Source organism: Monodelphis domestica, chromosome 2, assembly GCF_027887165.1.
Source record: "Monodelphis domestica isolate mMonDom1 chromosome 2, mMonDom1.pri, whole genome shotgun sequence".
NCBI classification, from domain to species: domain Eukaryota; kingdom Metazoa; phylum Chordata; class Mammalia; order Didelphimorphia; family Didelphidae; genus Monodelphis; species Monodelphis domestica.
The window spans coordinates 286,356,142-286,382,981 of NC_077228.1; the positions used below are offsets into that span (position 1 = coordinate 286,356,142).

The 26,840-nt window shown below is 42.6% G+C and overlaps 1 protein-coding gene across 5 annotated transcripts in view; it reads left to right on the top strand.

Moving 5' to 3' along the window:
• CUL9 (cullin 9) overlaps window positions 1-19,475 on the top strand; it is a 35,987-nt gene extending 16,512 nt beyond the window's left edge. For 3 of the 5 annotated variants that reach the window (XM_007483944.3, XM_007483946.3, XM_007483947.3), the window contains exons 26-41: window positions 203-371; window positions 1,667-1,812; window positions 2,112-2,241; window positions 2,417-2,616; window positions 3,070-3,320; window positions 6,890-7,235; window positions 14,971-15,111; window positions 15,258-15,422; window positions 15,740-15,903; window positions 16,384-16,477; window positions 16,920-16,994; window positions 17,107-17,217; window positions 17,427-17,544; window positions 17,724-17,857; window positions 18,879-18,955; window positions 19,054-19,475. In XM_007483944.3, coding sequence (XP_007484006.2) covers window positions 203-371; window positions 1,667-1,812; window positions 2,112-2,241; window positions 2,417-2,616; window positions 3,070-3,320; window positions 6,890-7,235; window positions 14,971-15,111; window positions 15,258-15,422; window positions 15,740-15,903; window positions 16,384-16,477; window positions 16,920-16,994; window positions 17,107-17,217; window positions 17,427-17,544; window positions 17,724-17,857; window positions 18,879-18,955; window positions 19,054-19,249 — 2,517 coding nt within the window. In that variant the 3' untranslated portion in view covers window positions 19,250-19,475. Of the gene's footprint in view, window positions 1-202; window positions 372-1,666; window positions 1,813-2,111; window positions 2,242-2,416; window positions 2,617-3,069; window positions 3,321-6,889; window positions 7,236-14,970; window positions 15,112-15,257; window positions 15,423-15,739; window positions 15,904-16,383; window positions 16,478-16,919; window positions 16,995-17,106; window positions 17,218-17,426; window positions 17,545-17,650; window positions 17,858-18,878; window positions 18,956-19,053 lie in introns of those variants that run through there. The other 2 variants (XM_007483948.3, XM_056818271.1) reach the window with 2 other exon arrangements.
• The last annotated feature ends 7,365 nt before the right edge of the window (window positions 19,476-26,840 follow it).

Here is a 26,840-nt window from a genome sequence, read left to right on the forward strand (position 1 = left end):
GGGGGTAAAGGGAGGAAAGGAGACTTAGGGGTGGGAGGAGAAGAGTGCCCCTCCCTGGGTAGAAGAAGGGCATGTGGGATCCGTGGTGGTGTTCCCCAGAGCACCCAGCCCAGGGCCTGGCACAAAGCAGGATTTGCCTGAGTATTTGTTGAGTCAGACTGACTTGATGGAGGGGGTCCCTGAGAGCCATCTGCCCCCATAGCCGGTGGATCAGCTCCCACGTGAGGAGCCGGCCCCTGAAGTGTCCGTGCTGGTGCTGTCTCCTCGCTGCTGGCCCGTGTCCCCCCTCTGCTATCTCTACGAGCCCAACAAGTACCTCCCCCCGGCTCTCAGCACCAACCTCAGCCGATTTTCCAACTTCTACAGTCAGAGTAAGACAAAGGGGCGGGCAGCTGGGAGTCTGGGGGTGGGGGGCATAAAAAGGAATAAAGATTAAGCAGATAGGAGAGCTGTCTGAGAAAGTCCTATAGGAGACGGTTATATAGGAAGATATAACAAATGAAAGCTTTCGTGTGTGGGTGCATGGAAAAACGGCAGGCAACCCTCTCAATTCTTATAAACTGGGTTACACTTTTAATCCTTATTTAGTGGGAGTTCTGTGGAGGTAAGGGATGGACAGCTATGGCCACCAGGGGGCATAACTGATGCTGAAGACCTATGGTGCCCAGAGGTCTTTTCCTCTTTCATCAGACAGACTTTTTTCCTAATTTTTTTTCAGTTACATGTAGAAATGATTTTTGACAATTGTTTTCTGACATTTTAGAATTAATATTCCTTCTCTTCCCTCCTCTTGTCCTCTCCCACCCTGTATTCTGTCCCCCCATTCCAAGGCAGTGAATGGTCTGATATATCTTTCAACAAACATAGATAGTTAAAATTGAAAGGGACATTAGAGATGATCCAGTTCATCCTTCTCACATTATAGATGAGCCAGCTGGTGGTGACTTATCCAAGATCACATAGTGGCAGCACCTTACTACAATACAGATTTCCTGCCTCAAAACCTAGTATTCCACCATCTCGTACTTATCCCATTGTACTGTGTTTCCTGAACCTTTACTTTGGGCTGAGTTCTTCTCTCAGCTTTGGGAGAGGGGAAGCCAAGAGATTAGGGAAATGTGGTACCTATTGAGAAAGATCATTCTCCTTGGCCCAAGAGAGGGATAGCAGCAGTGGCAGCTATCCAGGGCAAAATCCACAGGGTTTAGTAGAGCAAAGGGATATTACTTTTGTAAATACTCATTTTTAATGTCAGGAAATGCTGCTCTATGAAGTAGGCTATTGTTCTGTAGTCATTTAAGTTCAAATGTACAGTGAAGATTCAAGATATCCAGTGGACCCTAATATTTAGACATTGAGATTCTAAATATATTGTCTTTGCTCTTGCCCATCAATAAGTTCCACTCCCACAAGGGAAGCTACAAGTGTAATGAAGTCACATTGCTTGCCCTCAGTGAGCTTGTAGTCTCATGGTCCTTGTCTCCCTAACTTTGTAAGATTGTAAGCTTTGAGAATTGGATTTCATGTCTTACTAGTCTCATGTTCTCCATAGCACGAGCACAGCATGAGACGCATAGGAAGGATCACTAAATATGTATTGGGAGACAGATATAGAAAAGACTTGAGACATAGACCACCGCAGACAGTTCTTCTCTCCAACCCCCAGGTCAAAACCGGCCAGTTCTAGAATTGGGACCTCGTCGTCGGCTACAGTGGTCATGGTTGGGCCGGGCTGAGTTGCTCTTTGGGACACAGACACTGCATGTCTCCACTTTGCAGATGTGGCTTCTTTTGCACTTCAACGAAATGGAGGTAGTCTAGTTCTCTCGACCCCATCCTGTCTTTCCTCATCTTCCTGATTGTTCCTACTTTTGATCTTCTTATTTTCTCTGTCCTGTGTGCCTCCCCCATCCTTATTTTTTTTGTCTTCTGCTTTATGACCATCTGAAGAGCCCTGTTTCTGCATTTGTCCCAAGTGATTTCTTTCAAGAAACACCCAGCTTTCCTCCAACATTCCCATCCAGTCCTTTGACCTTCTTCTTGAGGCCCAGCCGCTTGCCGGGGTGGGAAGGAATACTTTATAACTTTAATTTGGTGTTTCTCTTCACTAGGAGGTGGCTTTGGATACTCTGCTTCAGAGCTCAGACATCTCGTCAGAGCTACTGAATCAAGCCCTTCAGCCCCTTACCTCAGGACTTGGTCCTTTGAGTCTTCATGAGGGTCAGGGTTTCCCTTCTGGAGGTAGGTAATGGATGCTGTGCAGGCCCTCTGCCCTGGGGAAGGGCAGGATAGGGTAGGGGAGGTGAATGGAGAAGGGAGGGATTGAAGCTTTTGCACCACTCCCTCCCCTCAGAGGAGCTGTGTCTTGTCCCCTGTCATGTTTCTGAGGGCATTGGGGGTGGGGGTGGTGTCTCAGGTGTGCTGCGGCTTCGGGAGGTAGAGAAGGAGCCTGGGGGGGAGGCCCTGTGGCTGCTCCCCCCCCAGACATACCTGAGTGTGGAAGAGGATGAGTGCCGGACCCTGGAGAGGAAGAGGAACCTCCTGAGCTGCCTCCTTGTCCGAATCCTCAAAGCCCACGGGGAGAAAGGGCTGCACATTGACCAGCTTGTCTGTCTGGTATGGGGAAAGGGGCCCTGTGGAAGGGGGTGAGGCGGGGGACTCCTTGGAGAATAGTATTGGGAAGTGGCATCTGTATACACAGCTCCATTGTGAAGAGGCTGCCTAGCAAGGAGTGGAACATGTGGCTCTGGGAGTGCTTCAGGATGCCCTGCTGGATTTTCAGATCCCATGGGGTATATTCTGACAGGTGACAAAGTGGAAAGCATACTGGAACTGGAGTCAGGGAGAACTGAGTTCAGCTCCTGCCATAGACATAGGGTTTATAGTTCTGGGGAGGCCTTTAACCTCAGCCTCAATTTCCTCATCTGTAAAACAGAGATAATAGCACCTATCTCATAGGATAGTTATGAAGATCAGATAAGGTTAACATGTAAAGTTAGTTATTGTTATTCTGTGGAAACCAGAGAGAGGATGGGGTTGGGTGACAATGACCTCTGTATGTGCCCCTAGGTCCTGGAGGCCTGGCAGAAGGGCCCATCTAGCCCCAAGGGCTTGGGCAGCAACATGAGTGGGGAGGCTGGCTGCAGCAGCGCCGATGTCCTCTCTTGCATCCTCCATCTCCTGGGCCAGGGCTATGTTCGAAGGCAGGAGGACCGACCCCAGGTCTTGGCATATGCAGCCCCAGAGCCTGCAGATCCCCAGCGTGGTCAGGCCAATGTCCCTTTCTGTGGTACTCGGAGTGCTGTGACTTCGCAGCTCAGGTGGGTCTAGAGGACCAACCCTGGCCCCTTACTTTCTATCAGACTTGGAACAAGCTGGAAGAGCTTGCTGTTGGGGATTTAGGTTCCACCTCCCATCTGCTCTACACCCTCATTAGGCTAAGTGTTCAGTTGAATAGGCATTTTGCACCCACTATGTGCTCCAAGATACCAAGGTTGCAAAGATAAGTCTTTGCCCTCAGAGAGCTTCTGTTTGCCACTTATTCCCTTATTGAACATATTTCACTGTAAGCAAACCTAAGTTTGCAAATACAGCTCCATTCAACAGAAGCACCTTTAGTATACCTACCACACTATAAAGCCACTGTAAAACAGGAAAGCTCGTATTTGCACAAAAGACAAATTGACAGATAACCACTTCTTAGAATTGCTACAGCTTTTCCTTAATTAGCATATTTCCTTAATGCTTTTTTTTTAAATTTATTTTAAATTTATTTATTTTTATTTTTTATATTTTATTTGATCATTTCCAAGCATTATTCATTAAAGACATAGATCATTTTCTTTTCCTCCCCCCCATCCCCCCACCCCCCATAGCCGACGCGCAAATCCACTGGGCATTACATGTTTTCTTGATTTGAACCCATTGCTATGTTGATAATATTTGCATTAGAGTGTTCATTTAGAGTCTCTGTCATGTCCCCTCAACCGCTGTATTCAGGCAGTTGCTTTTCCTCGGTGTTTCTACTCCCATAGTTTATCCTTTGCTTATGAATAGTGTTTTTTTCTCCTAGATCCCTGCAAATTGTTCAGGGACATTACACCGCTACTAATGGAGAAGGTCCATTACGTTTGATTATACCACAGTGTATTAGTCTCTGTGTACAATGTTCTCCTGGTTCTGCTCCTCTCACTCTGCATCACTTCCTGGAGGTTGTTCCAGTCTCCATGGAACTCCTCCACTTTATTATTCCTTTTAGCACAATAGTATTCCATCACCAACATATACCACAATTTGCTCAGCCATTCCCCAATTGATGGGCATCCCCTCGTTTTCCAGTTTTTGGCCACCACAAAGAGCGCAGCTATGAATATTTTTGTACAAGTCTTTTTGTCCATTATCTCTTTGGGGTACAGACCCAGCAGTGCTATGGCTGGATCAAAGGGTAGATATTCTTTTGTCGCCCTTTGGGCATAGTTCCAAATTGCCCTCCAGAATGGTTGGATCAGTTCACAACTCCACCAGCAATGAATTAATGTCCCTACTTTGCCACATTCCCTCCAGCATTCATTACTTTCCTTTGCTGTTATGTTAGCCAATCTGCTAGGTGTGAGGTGATACCTCAGAGTTGTTTTTATTTGCATCTCTCTGATTATAAGAGATTTATGTTTATATTTTTATAATATATATATATATAATATATTATATATATAATATATAATATATATTTATATTTACTTCTTCATGTGCTTATTAATAGTTTTGATTTCTTTATCTGAGAACTGCCTATCCATGTCCCTTGCCCATTTATCAATTGGAGAATGGCTTGATTTTTTGTACAATTGATTTAGCTCTTTATAAATATGAGTAATTAAACCTTTGTCAGAGGTTTCTATGAAGATTTTTTCCCAATTTGTTGTTTCCCTTCTGATTTTAGTTACATTGGTTTTGTTTGTACAAAAGCTTTTTAGTTTGATGTAGTCAAAATTATTTATTTTACATTTTGTGATTCTTTCTATGTCTTGCTTGGTTTTAAAGCCTTTCCCCTCCCAAAGGTCTGACATGTATACTATTCTGTGTTTACCCAATTTACTTATGGTTTCCTTCTTTATGTTTAAGTCACTCACCCATTTTGAATTTATCTTGGTGTAGGGTGTGAGGTGTTGATCTATTCCTAGTCTCTCTCACTGTCTTCCAATTTTCCCAACAGTTTTTATCGAATAGTGGATTTTTGTCCCAAAAGCTGGGATCTTTGGGTTTATCGTATACTGTCTTGCTGAGGTCGCTTTCCCCCAGTCTATTCCACTGATCTTCCTTTCTGTTTCTTAGCCAGTACCAAATTGTTTTGATGACTGCTGCTTTGTAATATAGTTTAAGGTCAGGGACTGCAAGGCCCCCATCATATGTGTTTTTTTTTTCATTATTTCCCTGGATATCCTTGATCTTTTGTTCTTCCAAATGAACTTTGTTATGGTTTTTTCTAAATCAGTGAAGAAGTATTTTGGTAGTTCAATGGGTATGGCACTAAATAGATAAATAAGTTTGGGTAGAATGGTCATTTTTATTATATTGGCTCGTCCTATCCATGAGCAGTTAATGTTTTTCCAATTGCTCAAGTCTAGTTTTAGTTGTGTGGAGAGTGTTTTGTAGTTGTGTTCATATAGTTCCTGTGTTTGTCTCGGGAGGTAGATTCCTAGGTATTTTATTTTGTCTAAGGTAATTTTGAATGGGATTTCTCTTTCTAGTTTTTGCTGCTGAGCTGTGTTGGAGATATATAGAAAAGCTGATGACTTATGTGGGTTTATTTTGTATCCTGCAACTTTGCTAAAGTTCTTGATTATTTCAATTAGCTTTTTGGTTGAATCTCTAGGATTCTTTAAGTAGACCATCATGTCATCTGCAAAGAGTGATAACTTGGTCTCCTCCTTGCCTATTTTGATGCCTTCAATTTCTTTTTCTTCTCTAATTGCTACTGCTAGTGTTTTTAGTACAATGTCAAATAGTAGAGGTGATAATGGGCATCCTTGTTTCACTCCTGATCTTATTGGGAATGCGTCTAGTTTATCCCCATTGCAGATGATATTAGCTGATGGTTTTAGATATATACTGTTTATTATTTTTAGGAATGACCCTTCTATTCCTATGCTTTCTAGTGTTTTTAATAGGAATGGGTGTTGTATTTTATCAAATGCTTTTTCTGCATCTATTGAGATAATCATGTGGTTCTTGCTGGTTTGCTTGTTGATGTGGTCAATTATGTGGATGGTTTTCCTAATATTGAACCAGCCCTGCATCCCTGGTATGAATCCTACTTGATCATGGTGAATGATCCTTCTGATCACTTGCTGGAGTCTTTTTGCTAGTATCCTATTTAAGATTTTTGGATCTATATTCATTAGGGAGATTGGTCTATAGTTTTCTTTCTCTGTTTTTGACCTGCCTGGTTTTGGAATCAGTACCATGTTTGTGTCGTAAAAGGAGTTTGGTAGAACTCCCTCTTTGCTTATTATGTCAAATAGTTTGTATAGTATTGGGATTAACTGTTCTCTGAATGTTTGATAGAATTCACTGGTGAATCCATCAGGCCCTGGGGATTTTTTCTTAGGAAGTTCTTTGGTTGCTTGTTGGATTTCATTTTCTGATATGGGATTATTTAAGAATTCTATTTCTTCTTCTGTTAGTCTAGGCAGTTTGTATTTTTGTATATATTCATCCATATCCCCTAATCCTTAATACTTTTAAGAATAAGATTAATTTTTATCAAAATAGTGCACTTGTCCATAGTCTTAGATCTGTCCCTTGGTTAATCTTGGTGGGTTAGGCTTGGTTGGGTTGTCTGTATGATAGGTCATGGTTTCTAATATCTATTCTGTATCCCATTCCCAACTAGGCCCAAAGAGGTGGCTGCCTTGGCATCCTTGCAGCTACCTGCAGGCCGAACCATGAGCCCCAATGAGGTGGAAGGCCTAATGGAACAGACAGTGAACCAGGTACAAGAGACCCTGAGCTTGGAGCCAGATGTTGCACTGCATTTGCTGGCCCACACTCGATGGGGGGCTGACCAGCTGCTGCAGAGCTATAGTGAGGATCCAGAGCCCTTGCTGCTAGCCTCAGGCCTTCGGGTGCCTCTGGCCCAGGCACCACCACCACTCCCCACCCAGTGCCCTGTCTGTGTCAGCCCCCTGAGCCCTGAAGACCAGCCACCTGCCCTCTGCTGCATGCACTACTGCTGCAAGGTGAGGAATCCCCTTTCTCTTAACTACATATCTTCTCCCCACCCACCAAAAGAGCTCTATTTCTCTTCCCTCTCTCTTTGATCCCCTTCCCTTAATTTTTTTTTTTATCTAAGCTAGACTTTCATCTGCCTCAGTTCACATTCCTGTGTCCCACTTAGGACTTATCTTCCATCCTCACTTTTTCATCTCTCTTTCAACATGATCTCATTTCCTTGTGGATTCCTGTCTTCTCTGCTGAACATTTTCCCTTTTCCTTCCCTTACCTCATTGTTTCATTCTACAAATATTTATTGAGCATCTGCTGTGTAAGGCCACATGACCTGATAGAAAGAATTTTAGTTCTGTTTCAGAAGATCTGAATTTTGATCCTAACTTCAGTATTGAATAACTTAGTGACCCTGGACAAATCACTACACTCATTTTTGTCTCAATCTCATCACCTATAAAATGGTGATAATAACTGCGTTATTACAGGGTTGTGTGTGAGAAAAACACTTTAGGGGCAGCTAGGTCCAGAGTCAGGAAGGCCTGAGTTCAAATATGACCTTACTTACTAGCTGTGTGACCTACAGCAAGTCATTTAACCTCTATTTGCCTTAATCCGCTGGTGAAGGAAATGGCAAACTATTCCAGTGTCTTTGCCAAGACCATGGGTCACAAAAAGTGAGACATGACTGAGCAATCACAAAAAATGTTAGAGGTGTGCAAAAAACACAATAAGTTTTTATAAGTGAGGTTTTAGTATGTGTATAGTACTCTGCACTAGGCACCAATGGAAAATGTAGGCCTACTCAATCAGTCAACAAACCTTTACCAAACCACCACACTGTGACCATGAGCCTTAAGCTCAAGGGAAGTAGTCCCCACCTCCTGGAATTTAGAGTCTAGACAGGAAGATGAGACATACACAAATAACAGATTCAGTAACACTTCAAAGTACTATTTGCTACGTACTTGGATAAGTGGCAGAAATGCTTCCAGAATTTAGAAGTGGGAGAGAACACTTAGTACCAGTGGCTGAACCCTGAGGACTAGGGCAGGCAGCACAGAAGTGTTTAACTCAAGGTTGCCCAAAGATCCTGAAAAAATTCCTGAGGGGGGCCTGAACCACATTAAAATGTAATGGGGGGGGCAGCTAAGTGGTTCAGTGTTTTAAGAACCAAACCCAGAGATGGGAGGTCCTGGGTTCAAGTGTGGCCTCACACACTTCCTAGCTGTGTGACCCTGGGCAAGTCACTTAACCCCCATTTCCTAGCCCTTACCACTCTTCTGCCTTAGAACCAATATATAGTATTGATTCTAAGGTGGAAGGTAAGGGTTTAAAAAAAAGTAGTTGGGAAATATTAACAAAAATAAAGATACAAAAGAAATAGATAATATTAATTTGAGGTTTTCTAAGTAGGCATGCTTTTTCTGTGTGTTTGACATCTCTAGGTAGCAGACATTCCGTGCAAGAAAAGTAGCACAAGCCAAGGTTAAGAGTTGAGGACAAGTTCAGATTATAGTTCATTAGACATGCTCACAAAACTAAAATTCTGGCAACTGGTCCCATCACTTTTTGATAAATAGAGGAGGAAGAAGTAGAAGCAGTGTCAGATTTTATAATTTGAATCTCAAAGATCATTGTAGAGGTGACTGCAGCCAAAATTAAAAGACACTTGTTCCTTGGAAAAAAAGCAATAGCAAATCTGGACAGTGTACTAAAAAGTAGAGACATCATGTTGATGACAGAGGTCCCTATATATAAAACCTATGGTTTCCAGTAGCAATGGATGACTGTGAGGGTTGTGGACTATAAGGAAAGCCAAGCACCAGAGAATTGATGCTCTCCCATTGTGGTGCTAGAGAAGACTTGAGAATCCCTTGGACAGCAAAGAGATCAAATCAGTCAGTATTTAAGAAATTAATTCAGCCTCTTCACTGGAAGGTCAAATACTGAAGTTGAAGCTTAAGTACTTTGGCCACATAATGAGACTCATTAGAAAAGATCCTGATGTTGGGCAAGATTGAAGGCAAAGACAGCCAAAGCAGTACTCGGGGGAAATTTTATATCACTGAGTGCCTATACCAACAAAATAGAGAGGGTAGAGATCAATGAATTGGGCTTGCAACTTAAAAAATTAGAAAAAGAACAAATTAAAAATCCCCAGATAAAAACTAAATTGGAAACCCCCCAAATTAAAGGAGAACATAATCAAATTGAAAGTAAAAGAATTATTGAACTAATAAATAAGACTAAGAGCTGGTACTTTGAAGCAACAAATAAAATAGATAAAGTACTAGTCAATATAATAAAAAAAAGAAAATCAAATTAATAGTATCAAAAATGAAAGGGGCAGTCTCACTTCTAATGAAGAGGAAATTATTAAGGCAATTATTAAGAACTACGTTGCTCAATTATATGGCAATAAATATGACAATCTAGGTGAAATGGGTGAATATTTACAAAAATATAAATTGCCCAGATTAACAAAAGAGGAAATAGAATTCTTTTTTTTTTCTTTAAACCCTTACATTCCATCTTGGAATCAATACTGTCTATTGGTTTCAAGGTAGAAGAGTGGTAAGGGCTAGGCATTGGGAGTTAAGGGACTTGCCCAGGGTCACACAACTGGGAAGTGTCTGAGGCCAGATTTGAACCTAGGATCTCCTGGCTCTCAATCCACTGAACTACCCAGTTGCCCCAGAAATAGAATTCTTTTTTTTTTTTAAACCCTTACCTTCCATCTTAGAATCAATAATGTATATTGGTTCCAAGGCAGAAGAGTGGTAAGGACTAGGCAATGGGGGTTAAGTGACTTGCCCAGGGTCACACAGCTGGGAAGTGTCTGAGGCCAGATTTGAACTTGGGACCTCCCGTCTCTAGGCCTGGCTCTCAATCCACTGAGCTACCCAGCTGCCCCCACAGAAATAGAATTCTTAAACAATCCCATCTCAGAAAAAGAAATTAAATGAGCAATCAAGGAACTTCCTAAGAAAAAATCCCCAGGGCCAGATGGATTCACAAGTGAATTCTATCAAACATTTAAAGAACAACTAATCATAATCTTATACAAACTATTTGACAAAATAAGCAAAGAAGGAGTTTTACTAAATTCCTTTTATGACACAAATATGGTACTGATTCCAAAGCCAGGCAGACTAAAAACCAAGAAAGAAAACTACAGACCAATCTCCTTAATGAATATAGATGCAAAAATCTTAAATAGAATACTGTTGAAAAGACTCCAGCAAGTGATCATGAGGATTATTCATTATGATCAGGTGGGATTTATACCAGGAATGCAAGGATGGTTTAATATTAGGAAAACCATCCACATAATTGACCATGTCAGTAATCAAACCAATAGAAATCACATGATTGTCTCAATAGATGCAGAAAAAGCCTTTGACAAAATACAACTCCCATTCCTATTGAAAACACCAGAAAGTATAAAAATAGAAAGCTCATTCCTCCAAATAATAAACAGTATATATTTAAAACCTTCAGCAAGTATCATATGCAATGGGGACAAGTTTGAAGCCTTCCCAATAAGATCAGGAGTGAAGCAAGGAGGCCCATTATCACCTCTTTTATTCAATAATTGTACTAGAAATGCTAGCAGTAGCAATTAGAGAAGAAAAATAAATTGAAGGTATTAAAATTGGCAATGAGGAGACCAAGCTATCACTCTTTGCAGATGATATGATGGTATACTTAAAGAACTCCAGAAAATCAACTAAAAGGCTATGGAAATAATTAACTTAAGCAAAGTTGCAGGGTGCAAAATAAACCCACATAAATCATCAGCATTTTTATATATTTCCAACAAAACTTGGCAGCAGTAGTTAGACAGAGAAACTCCACTTAAAATCACTCTAGACAATATAAAATATTTAGGAATCTATCTGCCAAAACAAACACAGGAACTACATGAACGCAACTACAAAACACTTTTCACACAAAGCTATATCTAAGCAATCGGAAGGAAATTAACTGTTCCTGGGTAGGACGAGCTAATATAGTAAAAATGACAATCCTACCTAAATTAGTCTATTTATTCAGTGCCATAGTGCCATACCTATCAAACTACCAAAAAACTTTTTTATAGGATTAGGAAAAATTATAACAAAGTTCATCTGGAAGAACAAAAGATCAAGAATATCCAAATCAGTAAAGAAATTTTTTGGGAGTTCCATGGGTATGGCACTAAATAGATAAATAAGTTTGGGCAGGATAGTCATTTTTATTATGTTGGCTCGTCCTACCCATGAGCAGTTAATGTTTTTCCAATTGCTCAAGTCTAGTTTTAGTTGTGTGGCGAGTGTTTTGTAGTTGTGTTCATATAGTTCCTGTGTTTGTCTTGGGAGGTAGATTCCTAGGTATTTTATTTTGTCTAAGGTGATTTTGAATGGGATTTCTCTTTCTAGTTTTTGCTGCTGAGCTGTGTTGGAGATATATAGAAAAGCTGATGACTTATGTGGGCTTATTTTGTATCCTGCAACTTTGCTAAAGTTGTTGATTATTTTGATTAGCTTTTTGGTTGAATCTCTAGGATTCTTTAAGTAGACCATCATGTCATCTGCAAAAAGTGATAACTTGGTCTCCTCCTTGCCTATTTTGATGCCTTCAATTTCTTTTTCTTCTCTAATTGCTACTGCTAGTGTTTCTAGTACGATGTCAAATAATAGAGGTGATAATGGGCATCCTTGTTTCACTCCTGATCTTATTGGGAATGCATCTAGTTTATCCCCATTGCAAATGATATTAGCTGATGGTTTTAGATATATACTGTTTATTATTTTTAGGAATGACCCTTCTATTCCTATGCTTTCTAGTGTTTTTAATAGGAATGGGTGTTGTATTTTATCAAAGGCTTTTTCTGCATCTATTGAGATAATCATGTGGTTCTTGTTGGTTTGCTTGTTAATGTGGTCAATTATGTGGATGGTTTTCCTAATATTGAACCAGCCCTGCATCCCTGGTATAAATCCTACTTGATCATGGTGGATGACCCTTCTGATCACTTGCTGAAGTAAAAGATCAAGAATATCAAGGGAACTAATGGAAAAAAATATGAAGGATGGAGGCCTAGCAGTACCAGATCTTGAACTGTACTATTAAGCAGTGATCATCAAAATAGTATGGTACTGTCTAAGAGACAAAAGGGAGGATCAATGGAATAGACTTGGCATAAAGGTTCTCAGCAAGATAGTGTATGATAAACCCCCAAATCCTAGCTTTTGGGACAAAAACCCACTATTTGATAAAAACTGCTGGGAAAATTAGGTTTAGATCAACATCTTTCACCCTATACCAAGATAAATTCAAAATGGGAAAATGACTTAAATATAAAGAGTGAAATCATAAATAAATTAGGTAAACATAGATTAGTATACCTGTCAGATCTGTGGGAAAGGAAGGAATTTAAGACCAAGAGATAGAGAACATTGCAAAATGTAAAATTAATGACTTTGATTATATCAAAAGGATTGAAGGCAAAGGGGAAGGGGATGGCAGAGGATAAAATGGATAGAGAATGTCATTGAAGCAACTTGGGAGATAGTGTAGAAGAGCCTGTCATGCTATGGTTCATAGGGTCATAAAGAGTCAGGCAAGGCTGGACAACAATAAAGACATGTTTTGGCAGAGAAGATTCTTATAAGGGAGTAATGGGAGCTAAAGTTGATGCCTAACTGATAAACCAAAGGAACTTGACCTTTATTCTCTATGTAACAGTGAATCATTGAACATTTTTGAACTGGAAAATGAGATGGTTAAAATAGTCATTTAGAATGATTAACCTGGCAGCCTTGTGCAGGATGGATTGAAGAGGAATGGTAGATGTTATGAGGATCAATGAATACAGGTGGTAGATGCTGCAGGTCTGAACTATGTTGGTAGTTGTAAAAAGAAAAAGGAAACAGTGAATCTGAAAGAGTCTGAGAGAAGAATTGATTGACTGGAAATGCACAATGGAAAAGGAAAAGTCAGTGATTGCTGAGGTCTTTGGAGCCCTAGTGACTGAAAGGATGATATATCATTGGCAGAAATAAGGAAAGCTTATTTTGACTGGGGAGGTTGTTTTAAATGTTATTGTTGCCTTTTGCTTTTTTATCACATCCATTTCTGAATATATTCCTCCCTCTCCTATTGCCAGTAAGGCTTCCCTGATAGTAATATTTTTTTAAAAAGCAGATCATCAAAACCAGCCATCACATTGACCATGTCTGACAACATCAACTACATACAACACTCAGCTTCTCTGGTGAAAGGATGTTGGTTTTGCCTGTTCATTTCAGATGTTGAATTTGTAGTTTCTTCCAGATAGCCAAGGGAAAGTATCCAATAGAGGACTGGAAGTAGAGTTAGATTGGGCTCAGAAGAGAGGTTTCGGTAAAGTTAAAGATTTGGAAGGCAGCCATATAACCCCAAACCTCTACCCTTCACTTTCTTTGACTCTGGCTTAGAATTGATGCGCACTCTTGCTCTCTCTCAACCTTCTGTCTTAGAATCGATACTAAGTATTGATTCCAAGGCAGAAGAGCAATAAGGGCTGCATTCATCGATATAGGTGTTTATAGACCGGTGCTTCCCTGTTTCCAGAGGTTTAGGTTTGGGCCATTCCTAGGAAGATGATAATAACTTGCACTTGTTTAGGATTTGAAGATTTACAATGCACTTTCCTCAAAATAACCCTGTGATATCTAAGTATTCCAATTTCAAGGAGAAGGAAATTAAGATAAAGATTGAGTAACTTGTTCTTCTCTGGTTCCAAGTCTCACATCTGATTTACTCTGTCCCAAGATCCAAATCACTTCAGATTATTCTTCTTTTTTTCAATTACATGTAGGAACAGTTTTTGACAATTGTTTTCTGACATTTTAGGATTCAGATTTTCTTCTTCCCTTCCTGAGGTAGTAAATAGTCTGATATGGGTTATACTAGTGCTTTCATATGGTACATATTTCCATATTGCTCTTGCCATGACAAGACACATATCACACGCAATAAAAAACTCATAGAAAAATAAAATAGAAGATAATATGCTTTGTTCTGCAGTCACACTCCTATAGTTGCTTCTTTGGCTGTAGATAGCATTTTTCACTGTGGGTTCCTTATGGATATCTTGGGAACTTGCTTTGCTGATGATTTAGTCCCTCACAGTTGATCATTGTATAATATTTCTGTTACTGTATAGTTTTCCTGGTTCTGCTCACTTCACTTTGCATCAGTTCACATAAGTCATTCCAGGTTTTTCTGAATTCATCCTGTTCATCATATCTAATGGCACAATAGTATTCCATTACAACCATATAGCACACAATTTGTTCATCTGTTCCCCAAATGATGGAGAGCCCCTCCGTTTTCAATTCTTTGCCACCACAAAAAGAATGCTTCAGACCAGGGGAGAAGTCCAGCTGGTGCCAAGTAGATTGGGTTTGGCCTTCTGGCAGAGTTCACTTCTGTTGTGTAACCTAGATGAGTGATGGCAAACCTTTTAGAGGGGTGGATGATGTGAGAAATGTCCTCAGGCACACATGGAGAGGGGGAGGGGAGAAGCCCATCCCTGCATCCCTCTGGCTTTCTAGTAATGAACTCTGTGCTGGGGCAATAGCATGTGTGTCCACAGAGAAGGCTCTGAGTGCCCTCTCTGGTATGGATGCCATAGGTTTGCCACCCCAGACTTAGATGTTTATCTGTAGGATGGTAAGGGATCCTTAGTTCTGATCATCCAATCCTGTCTTCCTCTAGTCCTGCTGGAATGAGTACTTGACAACACGAATTGAACAGAACCTTGTGTTGAACTGCACCTGCCCTATTGCTGACTGCCCTGCTCAACCTACTAGTGCCTTCATTCGTGCCATTGTCTCCTCTCCTGAAGTCATTGCCAAGGTATTCAACCTCTCCCCAGCTCCTCTGACTCAGAAACTTGAGGGGCAGGCCCTGGGCATGGGGTAGGAGGGATAAAATTCTGAGATTTAGGGAAAGTCTCAAGGAGAGTCATCTCCTAATTCTGGTGGTATCTGTGTCTGTCACAGTATGAAAAGGCCCTTCTGCGGGGGTATGTGGAAAGCTGTTCCAACATGACCTGGTGCACCAACCCTCAGGGCTGTGACCGTATCCTGTGCCGCCAGGGCTTGGGCTGTGGAGCTGCCTGCTCCAAGTGTGGCTGGGCCTCCTGCTTCAATTGTAATTTCCCTGAGGTGGGCACCCCTGTCCCTACACACATACATGTTTCTCTCACACATACTTGTGCAGAGACCATACACATTCATGTGTGCTCATGAGCATGCATGCATGCACACACAATATTATTTTTGTGTGTCATCCCCTCCTGCCCCATTCTTTTGCCAAAATGAGCTATGCTCATCCTCCTTCCTCTCCAAAGTCGGCCCTATCTTTCCCTTGACACCCCCCCCCCTCCACTCCACTCTGCCCCCTTCCTCCACCAGTGGAGCTTATTCCTCCAACTTGATAAATTTGGGACCTCTTACCATCTGTACCCCTCTGCCCAACTCAGGCTCACTACCCTGCCAGCTGTAGCCACATGTCCCAGTGGGTGGATGACGGTGGCTACTATGAGGGCATGAGTGTGGAGGCTCAAAGCAAGCACCTGGCCAAACTCATCTCCAAGCGCTGTCCCAGCTGCCAGGCTCCTATAGAGAAGAATGAGGGGTGTTTACAGTAAGTCAAGGGTAGGAGGGGACAGATAGAGCAAAGAGATGGGGGAGGAATCCCTCACCCAGAGTGTCAACCCTTAGCCTATCGCCCTTAAATTTTTTTGGCTAGAGTAAATGAGAGGATTTGAAAGAGAGGGTGTTTTTTAGTTGTTATTGGGGTGATAAGAACTAGACAAAGAAGTTATATGTTGGAGGAGGTCTAGTGATCAGATTGTTTAATTTCTGAGGCATAGGAGAAGAATGGGAGGAGGTAATCCATGGATTGGGTAGGATAAAGCCCTGGGCACAACCAGAACAGGGGTGTTGCTCATGTCAGGTCTCGAGTTTTATGTCCTAATTATTTTAGTGAAATCAAGATTCTCTACATCCTTCAGGAAGGATTTAGGAGGACTATAGCAAGGGATAGCTATGCCAGAGGGCCCTTGGTATTGCTTGTAACAAATTGGCCCTACAAGGGGGCTTTGATCTCTGGTCTCCCCAACAGCATGACATGTGCCAAATGTAACCATGGCTTTTGCTGGCGCTGCCTCAAGCCTTGGAAGCCAACACACAAGGACTATTACAACTGCTCAGCCATGGTGAGAGGAGTGGAAGACATGGGATCTGAGGGTGGAGGGTTTGGGAAGTTGAAGCTCCCAGAAGGGCCAGGACATGCCTCTTGGGTCAGAACTTATTCAGGCTTTGTGATTCAGAGCATTGTTTGCCCATCAATTATAGGAAATGCTCCCTTTTCCATTACCCCTCTCAGAGAGGCTGGTAGAAGTAGGATGGGAAAAAAAGGGAGAAAGACTTAGAAAGGACATGATAACTGTATTCAGAGGTGAAGTGTATCCATGGGATCCCCTAAGCTGATATGACTCCATCCTCCATCTCCAGGGAGAGGAGCTTAGCTCCTACTATACATTCATCACACTTCAGACTGGGGGGAAGGTTATACAAAGGACCAAAGATAGAGGGAGTTCTTATTCAATGACCCCTGTTCCCACCCTGACCCTTCCCATTTCTTGTTCCTTCACTTAGGTAAGCAAAGCTGCCAGACAGGAGAAGCGGTTTCAGGATTACAATGAGAGATGTACTTTCCATCACCAGGCCCAGGTGAGAGGGAAGGCCTGAGGGGTAGGCAGGAAGCCTGTGCTGTGTAAGAGTTGAAGAATGAATGAAGTTTCAGCCTGCATGTGCCACGGCTAATGAAGGTTTCTCTGGGCAGGAATTTACACTGAATCTACGGAGCTGTGTGTCTGCTATCTCCGAGATGCCTCCACCTCAGCCCCTTACCTTCCTTATTGATGCCTGCCGGGGACTAGAGCAGGCCAGAAAGGTTGGATGGGGTACTGGGGAGAGGCTGTGGTCTAGTGGGTCTGACTTCCTTTCTGTTTTCTAAATAGAAGTGGGAAAGGGAGAAAGAGGAGGCCAGTGAGGCCTCCCTCCGCAGGGGATACAGGAACAAAATTGGGTTGAGAAGGGAGGCAATCTGAGCTGCAATCAGGGGGCTCTGTGATCCCCTTTCTTCCCCCTCCCCCCACCCAGGTCCTGGCCTATGCCTGCGTATACAGTTACTACAACCAGGACACTGAGCGCATGGATGTGGTAGAACAGCAGACAGAGAACTTGGAGTTGCACACCAATGCCCTGCAGATCCTTCTGGGTGAGGCCCCCACTCCTAGTATAGCAACCTCCCTTCTGCCCCTCTGGATATGTTCCCATAGAGAGGACACCCTTCTTCCTTTGCCCTCACTTCCTTCTTTGTTCAGTGGAGAGCCTTCCCCCTGCCCACAACCACCCTGCCACAGGGAATAAAGACTCTGTGCTAAACCATCCCTGCAGAGGAGACCCTACTGCAGTGCCAGGACCTGGCGGCCTCCCTAAAACTCTTCAAAGCAGAGCACCTCAGCACAGGCCTAGAGCTCCTTCGTCGTATTCAGGAGAGATTATTGGCCATCCTGCAACACTCCACACAGGTGCATACCCTTCCCTGAACCTGTCCCAGCTTCCCCTATGCACATATGTGTGTGTTTTCTTCCCCCCCCCCCCCCCCATTACTTTCAGCCAAGTATTTGAGCCTCTCTTCTAGTGAAGAATCATTGTAGAACATCAGCATACAAGAGGAGGCTTTTCCTGCCTCCTAGGAAGGCTTGCAGTTTAGTGGGAAGATTGTTCCTCATTGTTGCACATTAAGAGAGATTCTGCACCACTTTACCTTGCCACTGAAGCACTGAATAAGCAGTCTGTTCTGAGTACACGAGAGAGGAAGCAAGATCTCTAGGGAGTTTTGGATAGCTGAGGAAAGTTTCATGGACAGAGGTTTGATGATTAGAGCTGATCTTGAAGGGATGAGAGATTCAGGCAAAGAACATTCTAGGTAACACACACACACACACACACACACACACAGCCCCTTTATATATCTCATATCACAGGACTGCATGTTATCATTAGCCTAAACCCTTTGCAAAAAGAAAGCCTGGGGGCAAAGAGGTGACTCAGTGGATTCAGAGCTGCTCCCAGAGATGGGAGGTCTGGGCTTCAAATCTGTCCTGACACTTTCTAGCCCTGTGATCCTGGGTGAGTCATTTAATCCCCATTGGCTAGCCTTTATTGCTCTTCTACCTTAGAATCAATACATAGTGGTAGAACAGCAATTTTGCTGTTGAGTCTAATACAGAAGATAAGGGGGTTTTTTGGTTGTAGTTTTTTTTTTAAAGGAAAGAAGGAAGCCAGATGAACTTTACCTTTTCCATTCAGGCTTTGGTCTGGGATACTTGGGTTCATGGGTTCTCACTTGCCCCTCTCTCCATTCCTATTTCCCCTCTATCTCTCCCTCCTTTCCTGTTTCCCTTCCCCTCTCTCTTCTTGTCCCCCACACATCCCTAGTCATTTGCTGTGGAATCCATAGGTGTGTGGATGAATAGTGGACTCTTGGTCATTCACTGACTCTTAGCCTGCATTCCTCCCACCCAGATCTATCCTTCTTTCTGACAGGATTTCCGAATTGGTCTTCAGACTCCACCAAGTTCAGAGCCCCAAGAAGTGAAGGTGTCTAATGTGCCCAGCAGCCAGTGAGTAGGAGAGAGAGGACCTTGTCCTGCTGAGCTGGGGTGGGGAGCATGAGCAGCTGTGTGCCTGCCTCTTCCTTCTCTTTTCTGTCTTGCCCCAGGTTGCAGGGGTCCTCAGAGCTGGGTCAGGAAGAAGAAGATGAAGAAGATGAGGATGAGGTACCAGGGTGGCAGCAGGATGAGTATGATGATGAGGAGCTGGACGATGACAACTTCTCCTATGACGATGAGTCAGAGAACCTAGATCGGGATACCTTCTTTTTTGACGATGAGGATGAGGATGAAGGCTATGACTGAGGGGGGGTGGCTGTGCCTCCTCCCCAAATCAGCCTACCCTCTGAAAGGGTAGAAAGTGCTGAGAGTGACTGTTCAGAAGTTAAGGGACTCGGGGGTTGTCATGGGGGTGGGTCATGCCTCTCCCATAGAGGGGTCCCCCAGGAGGGTTGCCCTGAAACTCCCTGGGGAAACTGACCACCAGGGATTTGCCCTTGTTCTGTTTATTAAATAAACGACTTTTCTTGTATCTGTTTTCATCTTGATGCCTTCCCTCTGAAATCACTCCTAGTTGAACCTGAATATATCTTGTCTGTACATTATTGTTTGCATGTTGTTCCTCCCTGTCCCCCCCTCCCTCCGCCCCCATTAGACTGTGAGATCCTTGGAACAGGGACAGTTTCCTGCCTTTCTTTGTATGCTCAGCACAGTTTGGCACACAGAGGGCACTTAAATGCTAGCTGACTAGAAGTAGGCCAGGCAGTTTTATGGAGTCACCTGTAGGCTACCCCTTTGTGACTGGATTGAGGGGAATAAGATCAACAGACTTGTCTAGGGAGGGATCACCTCTCTGAGGCTTGGGAAGAACATTTTGTCAGGTACTCAGAGGCATACAAAAATGAAGAGAGCAGTCCCTGTTCCCAGGAAGCTTGTAAGCTTGTTGTATGACCATAATATAAATATGACAGATATGAAACAGACAAAACAAAAATGGTTATGAGACCTGGAGGGGGAAATAACATACAAGGTGTCTTGGTGGAAGAGGCCCTATGAATTTTGAAAGCTGGAGAGACCCTCAGGAGGCAAAGATGGGAGCTGAGGTCTTCCAAGTTTGATGTTTGGACAAAGACATAGGGGAGTGAGGGAGAGTGGAACCTAAAAATGATTAAGTGAAAGAGAAATATACACTTCCTGAGAACAGGAATGATTTCCATTTCATCTTTTTTTTTTTAATCCTTTTGTCTTAGTATCAGTTCTAAGACTGAAGAGCAACAAAGTCTAGGCAATCAGAGTTAAGTGACTTGCCCAGGAAAACACAACTAGGAAAAGCTGGACTTGAATCCAGGCCTTCCTGATACCAGTTGGCACTCTTATTTAGTTGCTTGTTTCCATTTTATTTTGTGCACAGTAGACCCTTAAATGTTTGTTAGAACACACGAGAGCCTTGAGTTCCAACCTAAATATTTTATTCTGAGACTGAACAATTTCTATCGATGTAGAGAGAGTCACATCCAAATGGCCTTTCAAGCCAAGGGTGACATTCTTCCCCAGGGCTAAAATTTTGCAGGCCCTTCCAAAGAATAACCCAGATAAGTTTAAAAATCTGTAACAATTCAGTATAGATGCAATTTTTCTGGCAGCCCAGGTTATCGATCTTCAGTACAGTTGAAACTGAGATTGATGAACATTAATGAACCTACACAGAATGTCACCTGGGAAGATGCTGCCATGACAGCATGCCCAACTGCATAGAAGACCACATGCACATTGAGAAAGTAAAAGCATATCTGTTAACTGAAATTTTCTTAATTGTTTTCTGACGTTTCAAGTCATGTTCTCTTCCTCCCCACTTCCCAAGGCAGTAAATAGTCTGCTATAAGTTATACCAGTGCTTTCATAGATAATTTTATTTTTGTTTTGTTTTTAAGCCCTTCCCTTCTGTCACTATCAATTCTAAGACAGAAAAACATCGAGGACCAGGCAACTGGGGTTAGATGACTTACTCAGGGTCACATAGCAGATGTGTCTGAGGCCAGATTTGAACTGAGGACCTCCTGAGCCCAGGCCACTGAGTTACCATGTTGCCCCCAAGCACATCTTCAGTTCAGAACGATTGATCAAAAGGGACAAGTGTGGCTATTGGACAAAGCTGAGCTATTCTATTGCAATAATACTGTCAATAGTCACATATATAAAAGTAAACTTAATTATAAGCAGCATCATATGCACAAAAAGATTAATACATTGTCATAGAATGGATGTATCAGAAACAAGCAAATGAACACAATATAAAAAACAAGCATGTTCGGGCATGTAATTCACACAAACAGTAATCATTACGTGCCAGGAACATTTCACATGGGCAATCTAGTATCACCTAGAGATGTGTATCACTAGATCTTGAAGTTTACCTGTAATATAACTTAGCCTAGTGATAGGCCTAGTTCTCTTGTCTTAACCAGTCTCTAGGTCAGCTAGTAGGCTGACTGTCAGGGTCATTAGGAAATCATTTGGCAACAAGGTGGCACAATGGGTAGAGCATTCAGACCCTAGAAGACCCTAAGTAGGTAACCTTGGGCAAATCACTGAGCCTCTTTGCCTCTGTTTCCCCATCTGTAAAATGGGGATTCTAATAGCACCTACTTCCAGAGTTGTGAGGATCAAAGGAGATGATAATTGTAAAGCATTCAGCACAGTGCTTGGCACATAATAAGTGCTATATAAGTATTAGCTATTCCTGATTGTTGTTATTATTGCACCTAGACGGCAGCTATGCCAAGTTGCCTATCAATATAGGTGGGTGCACTGTCCCCTAGGAATTCTCTGTCTCATTTTGGGGCAGGAAAGGAATTGCCTCTAGTTTCATTTCTCCTGCCCTGTAATAATACATGGTTTCTGTCACTGGACAAATCACGTTCAGGGCCCACATCTGGGTCAAAGACTTTTTGTTCAGCTGGTGGACAGTCTTTTTTTTCTTAGCCTTTGTTTAGGTGAGTGTCTGTGAAGTCTCTCCAACTGCTTATGAGAAAATCCAACTAACTCTTCTATAGGTGGTAAGGGTGAACAGTCCTGATCAGGCCCCCTCCATTCTCTGGGACTAGTTCAGAAATGGGCAAGTTTCCCAGTTTCTCAATAACTGTATATTAGCTTTCCATGTATCAGCTAACTCGAGTGAACATGGACAGACGAAAACAGGAATTTAGTGATCCCTGCTACACAAGTCGTAGCCTGAAAATTATTGTCTGCCCAACAAATAGTCCAGGGCCTCTTGTACCCATGCCACGTGTGCCAGTGTAGTTACGGTCCATTTCAGTCCTGTTGTTCAAAGTTAGGTAGTTTATATATATCAGTATCTTTCCATTTTTCCTAGTCACCACTTCCATAGGTGATCTATATAAGGCTGCTGGATTCTGTAACTCTGCCATTAACCAGAGAGAGTATCTCTATGAGGTGGTTTCTGAAATCTTCTATCATTGACAAAGGAATCCTCCTGGAACTTTCTCTGAGTCATTGAGAATCAGTGCCCTGGATTCTCTTGGTTGCCCCTCAAGCACATCCTAGTCATTTAGTGAAAGTATGTCTTTTCTTTTGCTGAGTTCTAGCCTCAACCTTTCCTTCTGCCCTTGTAGTGTTGAGGAGGCCCGAAAGTCAAGAATCTTTGCATTCACTGAAGAAGAGGGTGACTAGTCAGGCTCCTGTGACATTCACTGGAACCTTTTCCCTCTATCCTTCCCATAAGCTTCTACACAGCATACATGGATGGACCCAGCTTGCTGCTTACAGAATTTTGAAAAGACTGGAATTAGTTCCAATCAGTACCAATACTCCAATGTGTGCTGGAGGGTCTGAATATACCAGAGACAGTGTCTACTTTTCTGTTGACACCAACAACTTCTGGAAATGTTAAGCTCACCTGAATGTTTCTTAGGCATATTTAGTATTTATTTATCACCAAAACCATCAAGGCCAAACTCTGTTATAGACTTTAAAGGCATTTCCCCCAAAATATCTGTCATTTAAAAACAAAGAAAATTATAGTATTCTTGAGATCCACTATCTAAGACAACATTGCTGTCCACATTCTCAAATTTTACCTCTCTATAGCATAAAGTCAAGTTCAGGTGGAATTGACTTATAAGGAACTGATGATGGGGTCAATGTGACTGTTCCTGGGGCCCAGAGTGACTCCTTCCCTGGCCTTACTCTGGCTTCCTGAAGCTGGATCAGAAGATTCTAACTTTTCTATAACCAAGGCTGCTTTTTTTTCTCTGTGTCTGCCTCTCTCCCTTTCCCCCTTTCTCTCTCTCCTTCCCTTTCTCTCTCCCTCCCTGTCTCTTTTCCCCTTTTCTCTCTCTCCTTCCCTTTCTCTCTCCCTCCCTGTCTCTTTTCCCCCTTTCTCTCTCCTTCCCTTTCTCTCTCCCTCCCTGTCTCTTTTCCCCCTTTCTCTCTCTCCTTCCCTTTCTCTCTCCCTCCCTGTCTCTTTTCCCCTTTTCTCTCTCTCCTTCCTTTTCTCTCTCCCTCCCTGTCTCTTTTCCCCCTTTCTCTCTCCTTCCCTTTCTCTCTCCCTCCCTGTCTCTTTTCCCCCTTTCTCTCTCTCCTTCCCTTTCTCTCTCCCTCCCTATCTCTTTTCCCCCTTTCTCTCTCTCTCCCTTCTCCCTCCTTCTCCACCTCTCCCCTCTCTTCCCCCTTTCTCTCTCTCTCTCTCTCTCTCTCTCTCTCTCTCTCTCTCTCTCTCTCTCTCTCTCTCTCTCTCTCTCTCTCTCTCTCTCTCTCTCTCTCTCCTTTCTCCTCCCTCTCTTTCCTCCTTTCTCTCCCTGTCTCTTTTTCCCCTTTCTCTCTCTCCCTCCCTGTCTCTCCCCCCCTCTCTCCCTTCTCCCTCCTTCTCCACCTCTCCCCTCTCTTCCCCTTCTCTCTCCCTCCCTCTCTCTTTCCCTTTCTCTCTCTCCCTTCTCCCCCCTTCACCTCCCCCCCTTACTCTCTGTCTCTCCCCCTCCCTCCCTCTATCTCTGTCTCTCTGTCTAACTGTCTCTCTCAAAACCCTTATCTTCTTAGTATCAATTCTAAGACAGAAGAGTAGCAAGGGCTAGGCAATCAGAGTTAAATGACTTGGACAGAATCACACAGCTAGAAAATGTCATATTTGAACTCAGATCTTCCTGACGCCAGACCTAGCGTTCTGTCCACTGTGCCACCTAGCTTTCCACTGCGTTCTCTTTGCTAATACATCCAATACAAGCCCAAGAATCTAATCCACAATTATAAGCAACGCTGACGATTATAAGAGTGTCCTTACTGCAGGTTATCATGGCCTCCTTGCCCTTTGGATGGCATACCGCCTCCTTCTCTTGCCCTGGTTATCCTGGGCTCTGTGCTTACAGCTCAGCCCTGGTGGCTGCTATCCTATTTTGCTTCTGTGGCCCACATGTGAAAAGGCCTGGAGCCTGCAGAGGCCATGGATTATATTGACCCTGAAAACTCAGGAGTCCCCGTCTCTCCTAGGCCATTGCTGGCAATGGCTTCTATGTCTGCAGAGCTCTGATAGCATTAGTTCCCCGAGGAGCATGTACCAAGCCCTGAAACACTCTTTGCAGTGTAAATTTTCCTGCAGCCCCAAGATCCACTTGTTCCATCATTAGGAGTAACTTTAATAGACTTTTCCCCTTTCTTCTGAATAATATGAGACGAGGTTAGCACAGGGCTCTTATCCATTTCCTTCAAGTGCCTCTGCTAAAGTGAAGATATAAAAGACGCTATCAGGCAGCTGGGATCGAGAGCCCGGCCTAGGGTTCAAATTTGGCCTCAGACACTTCCCAGCTGTGTGACCCTGGACAAGTCACTTGACCCCCATTGCCTAGCCCTTACCACTCTTCTGCCTTGGAACCAATATACATTATTGATTCTAAGATGGAAGGTAAGGGTTTTAAAACAAAATACCATTCACCTCCAGAAAGAGAATTGATGAACTCAGTACAGGTTGAAGCATACTTAAAAATATATATTTTAAAATTCATTTGTTTATTAGGATATTTTCCCATGGTTCCATGATTCATGTTCTTTCCCTCCCCTCTTTCCTCCCCCTTCCTGGAGCTGACAAGCAGTTCCACTGGGTTATACATGTATCATTGTTCAAAACTGGCCTTGATCAATGACACATGTAAAATCCAGTGGAATTTCGTGTTGGCTATGGGAGGGAAGGAGGGAGGAGGGGAGGGAAGGAACATGAATCACACAATCATGAAAAAAATTTTCTTTATCAATTAAATAAAATGTAAAAAACCCTATTTCCATATTATTCATATTTGCAGTAGAGTGATCTTTTAAAGGCAAAATCCCCGATCATATCCCCATCGAACCATGTGATCAATCCTATGTTTTTCTTCTCAAAGCATACTTTTTAAACCGTCTTTATTTTTCTCATTTATTTTATGTGTATGTATGCTTTCTTATGCAACATGACTAATATGAAATATTTTGTAAGATTTTGCATGTATAATTGAATATAGCTTGCCTTCGCAGTGGGGAAGGAAGGAGCAGAAGGAAAAAAGAGGATTTGGAACTAAAAAAAAAATCCTAATGCCTTCATTCTGTTCATTATCTCCTACTTATCCTGTATGTAGCTTGCTTGTATGCATCTGTTTGCATGTCGTCTCTCTCGTACATCCAATTTGTGCTGGAGTCAAGAAGTCCCTCGAGGTGCCACTGGTGCTCTTCAGCAAGGAAGGATGAACAACAGCATCCTCTTCATTGGACTGTGGGCTCCTTGAGGGCAGCACCCATCTCTGACCTCTTTCTGCATCCTGTCAACCCAAGTCTCCCAGAATTCTTCTGTGACTGGCACGTGTTAAGCACTCAGCTGCATCGAACACTATTCATCATTCTCTCTTCCTTGGTCCTCTCTTCCCTCAAGGTTTTCAGAGCATGATTCCCTCTTGGCTCTCTTCCTACCCATCACGCCACTCCTTCTCAGCCTCCTATGCTGCATCCTTATCCATTGAACACTTAACTATCGATTCTAAGACAGAATGTAAGCTATGGGGTTTTAATCCCCCCCCCCCCAAGTTTTGGAAAATTTATATTTAATTAATTAATTTAGAATATTTTTCCATGGTTACATGATTCATTCCCCCCCCCCCCCCCCACCGGTGTAGCCAATGAGCAATTCCACTGGGTTTTACATGTGTCATTGATCAGGACCTATTTCCATATTACTGATATTTGCACTAGGGTGATCACTTAGAGTCTACATCCCCAGTCATATCCCCATTGACCCATGTGATCAAGCATTTGTTTTTCTTCTGTGTTTCTATTCTGTGGGGTTTTTTAAAAGCACTATTTAGTTAAATTTTTTTTCTTAAATGTGTACTTGAATATAGGCACCTGATGAATCGCATTATCTGTTGTAAGTTAGCAGCTACCATGAGCAGTGAAGATGTCAAATTCCTAAAACACTGAGGCAGGGCAAAGCATAGATAATAATAACAGATAATAACTAGATAACAATAATAAAAATAATAGCTAACATTTATATAATATTTATCCAAGCATGTGTTAGGCATTTTATTTTATTTTTAAGCCCTTACCTTCTGTCTCAGAATCAATTTTGTGTATTAGTTCTAAGGCAGAAGAGTGAGAAGGGCTAGGCAATTGGGTTTAAGCGACTTGCCCAGGGTCACACAGCTGGGAAGTGTCTGAGGTCAGATTTGAACCTAGGACCTCCAGTCTCTAGGCCTGGTTCTCAATCCACTGAGCTACCCAGCTGCCCCCTCGGCTTTTTTTTTTTAAAAGAGATAAGAAAAACAGAAGGAAATAAAAAAAAATTCTTAATATTAAAAAATTTTTAGTTTCAAATTCTTTCCCTCCTTCCTTCCTCTCCTTGAGAAGTAAAAAATCTGAT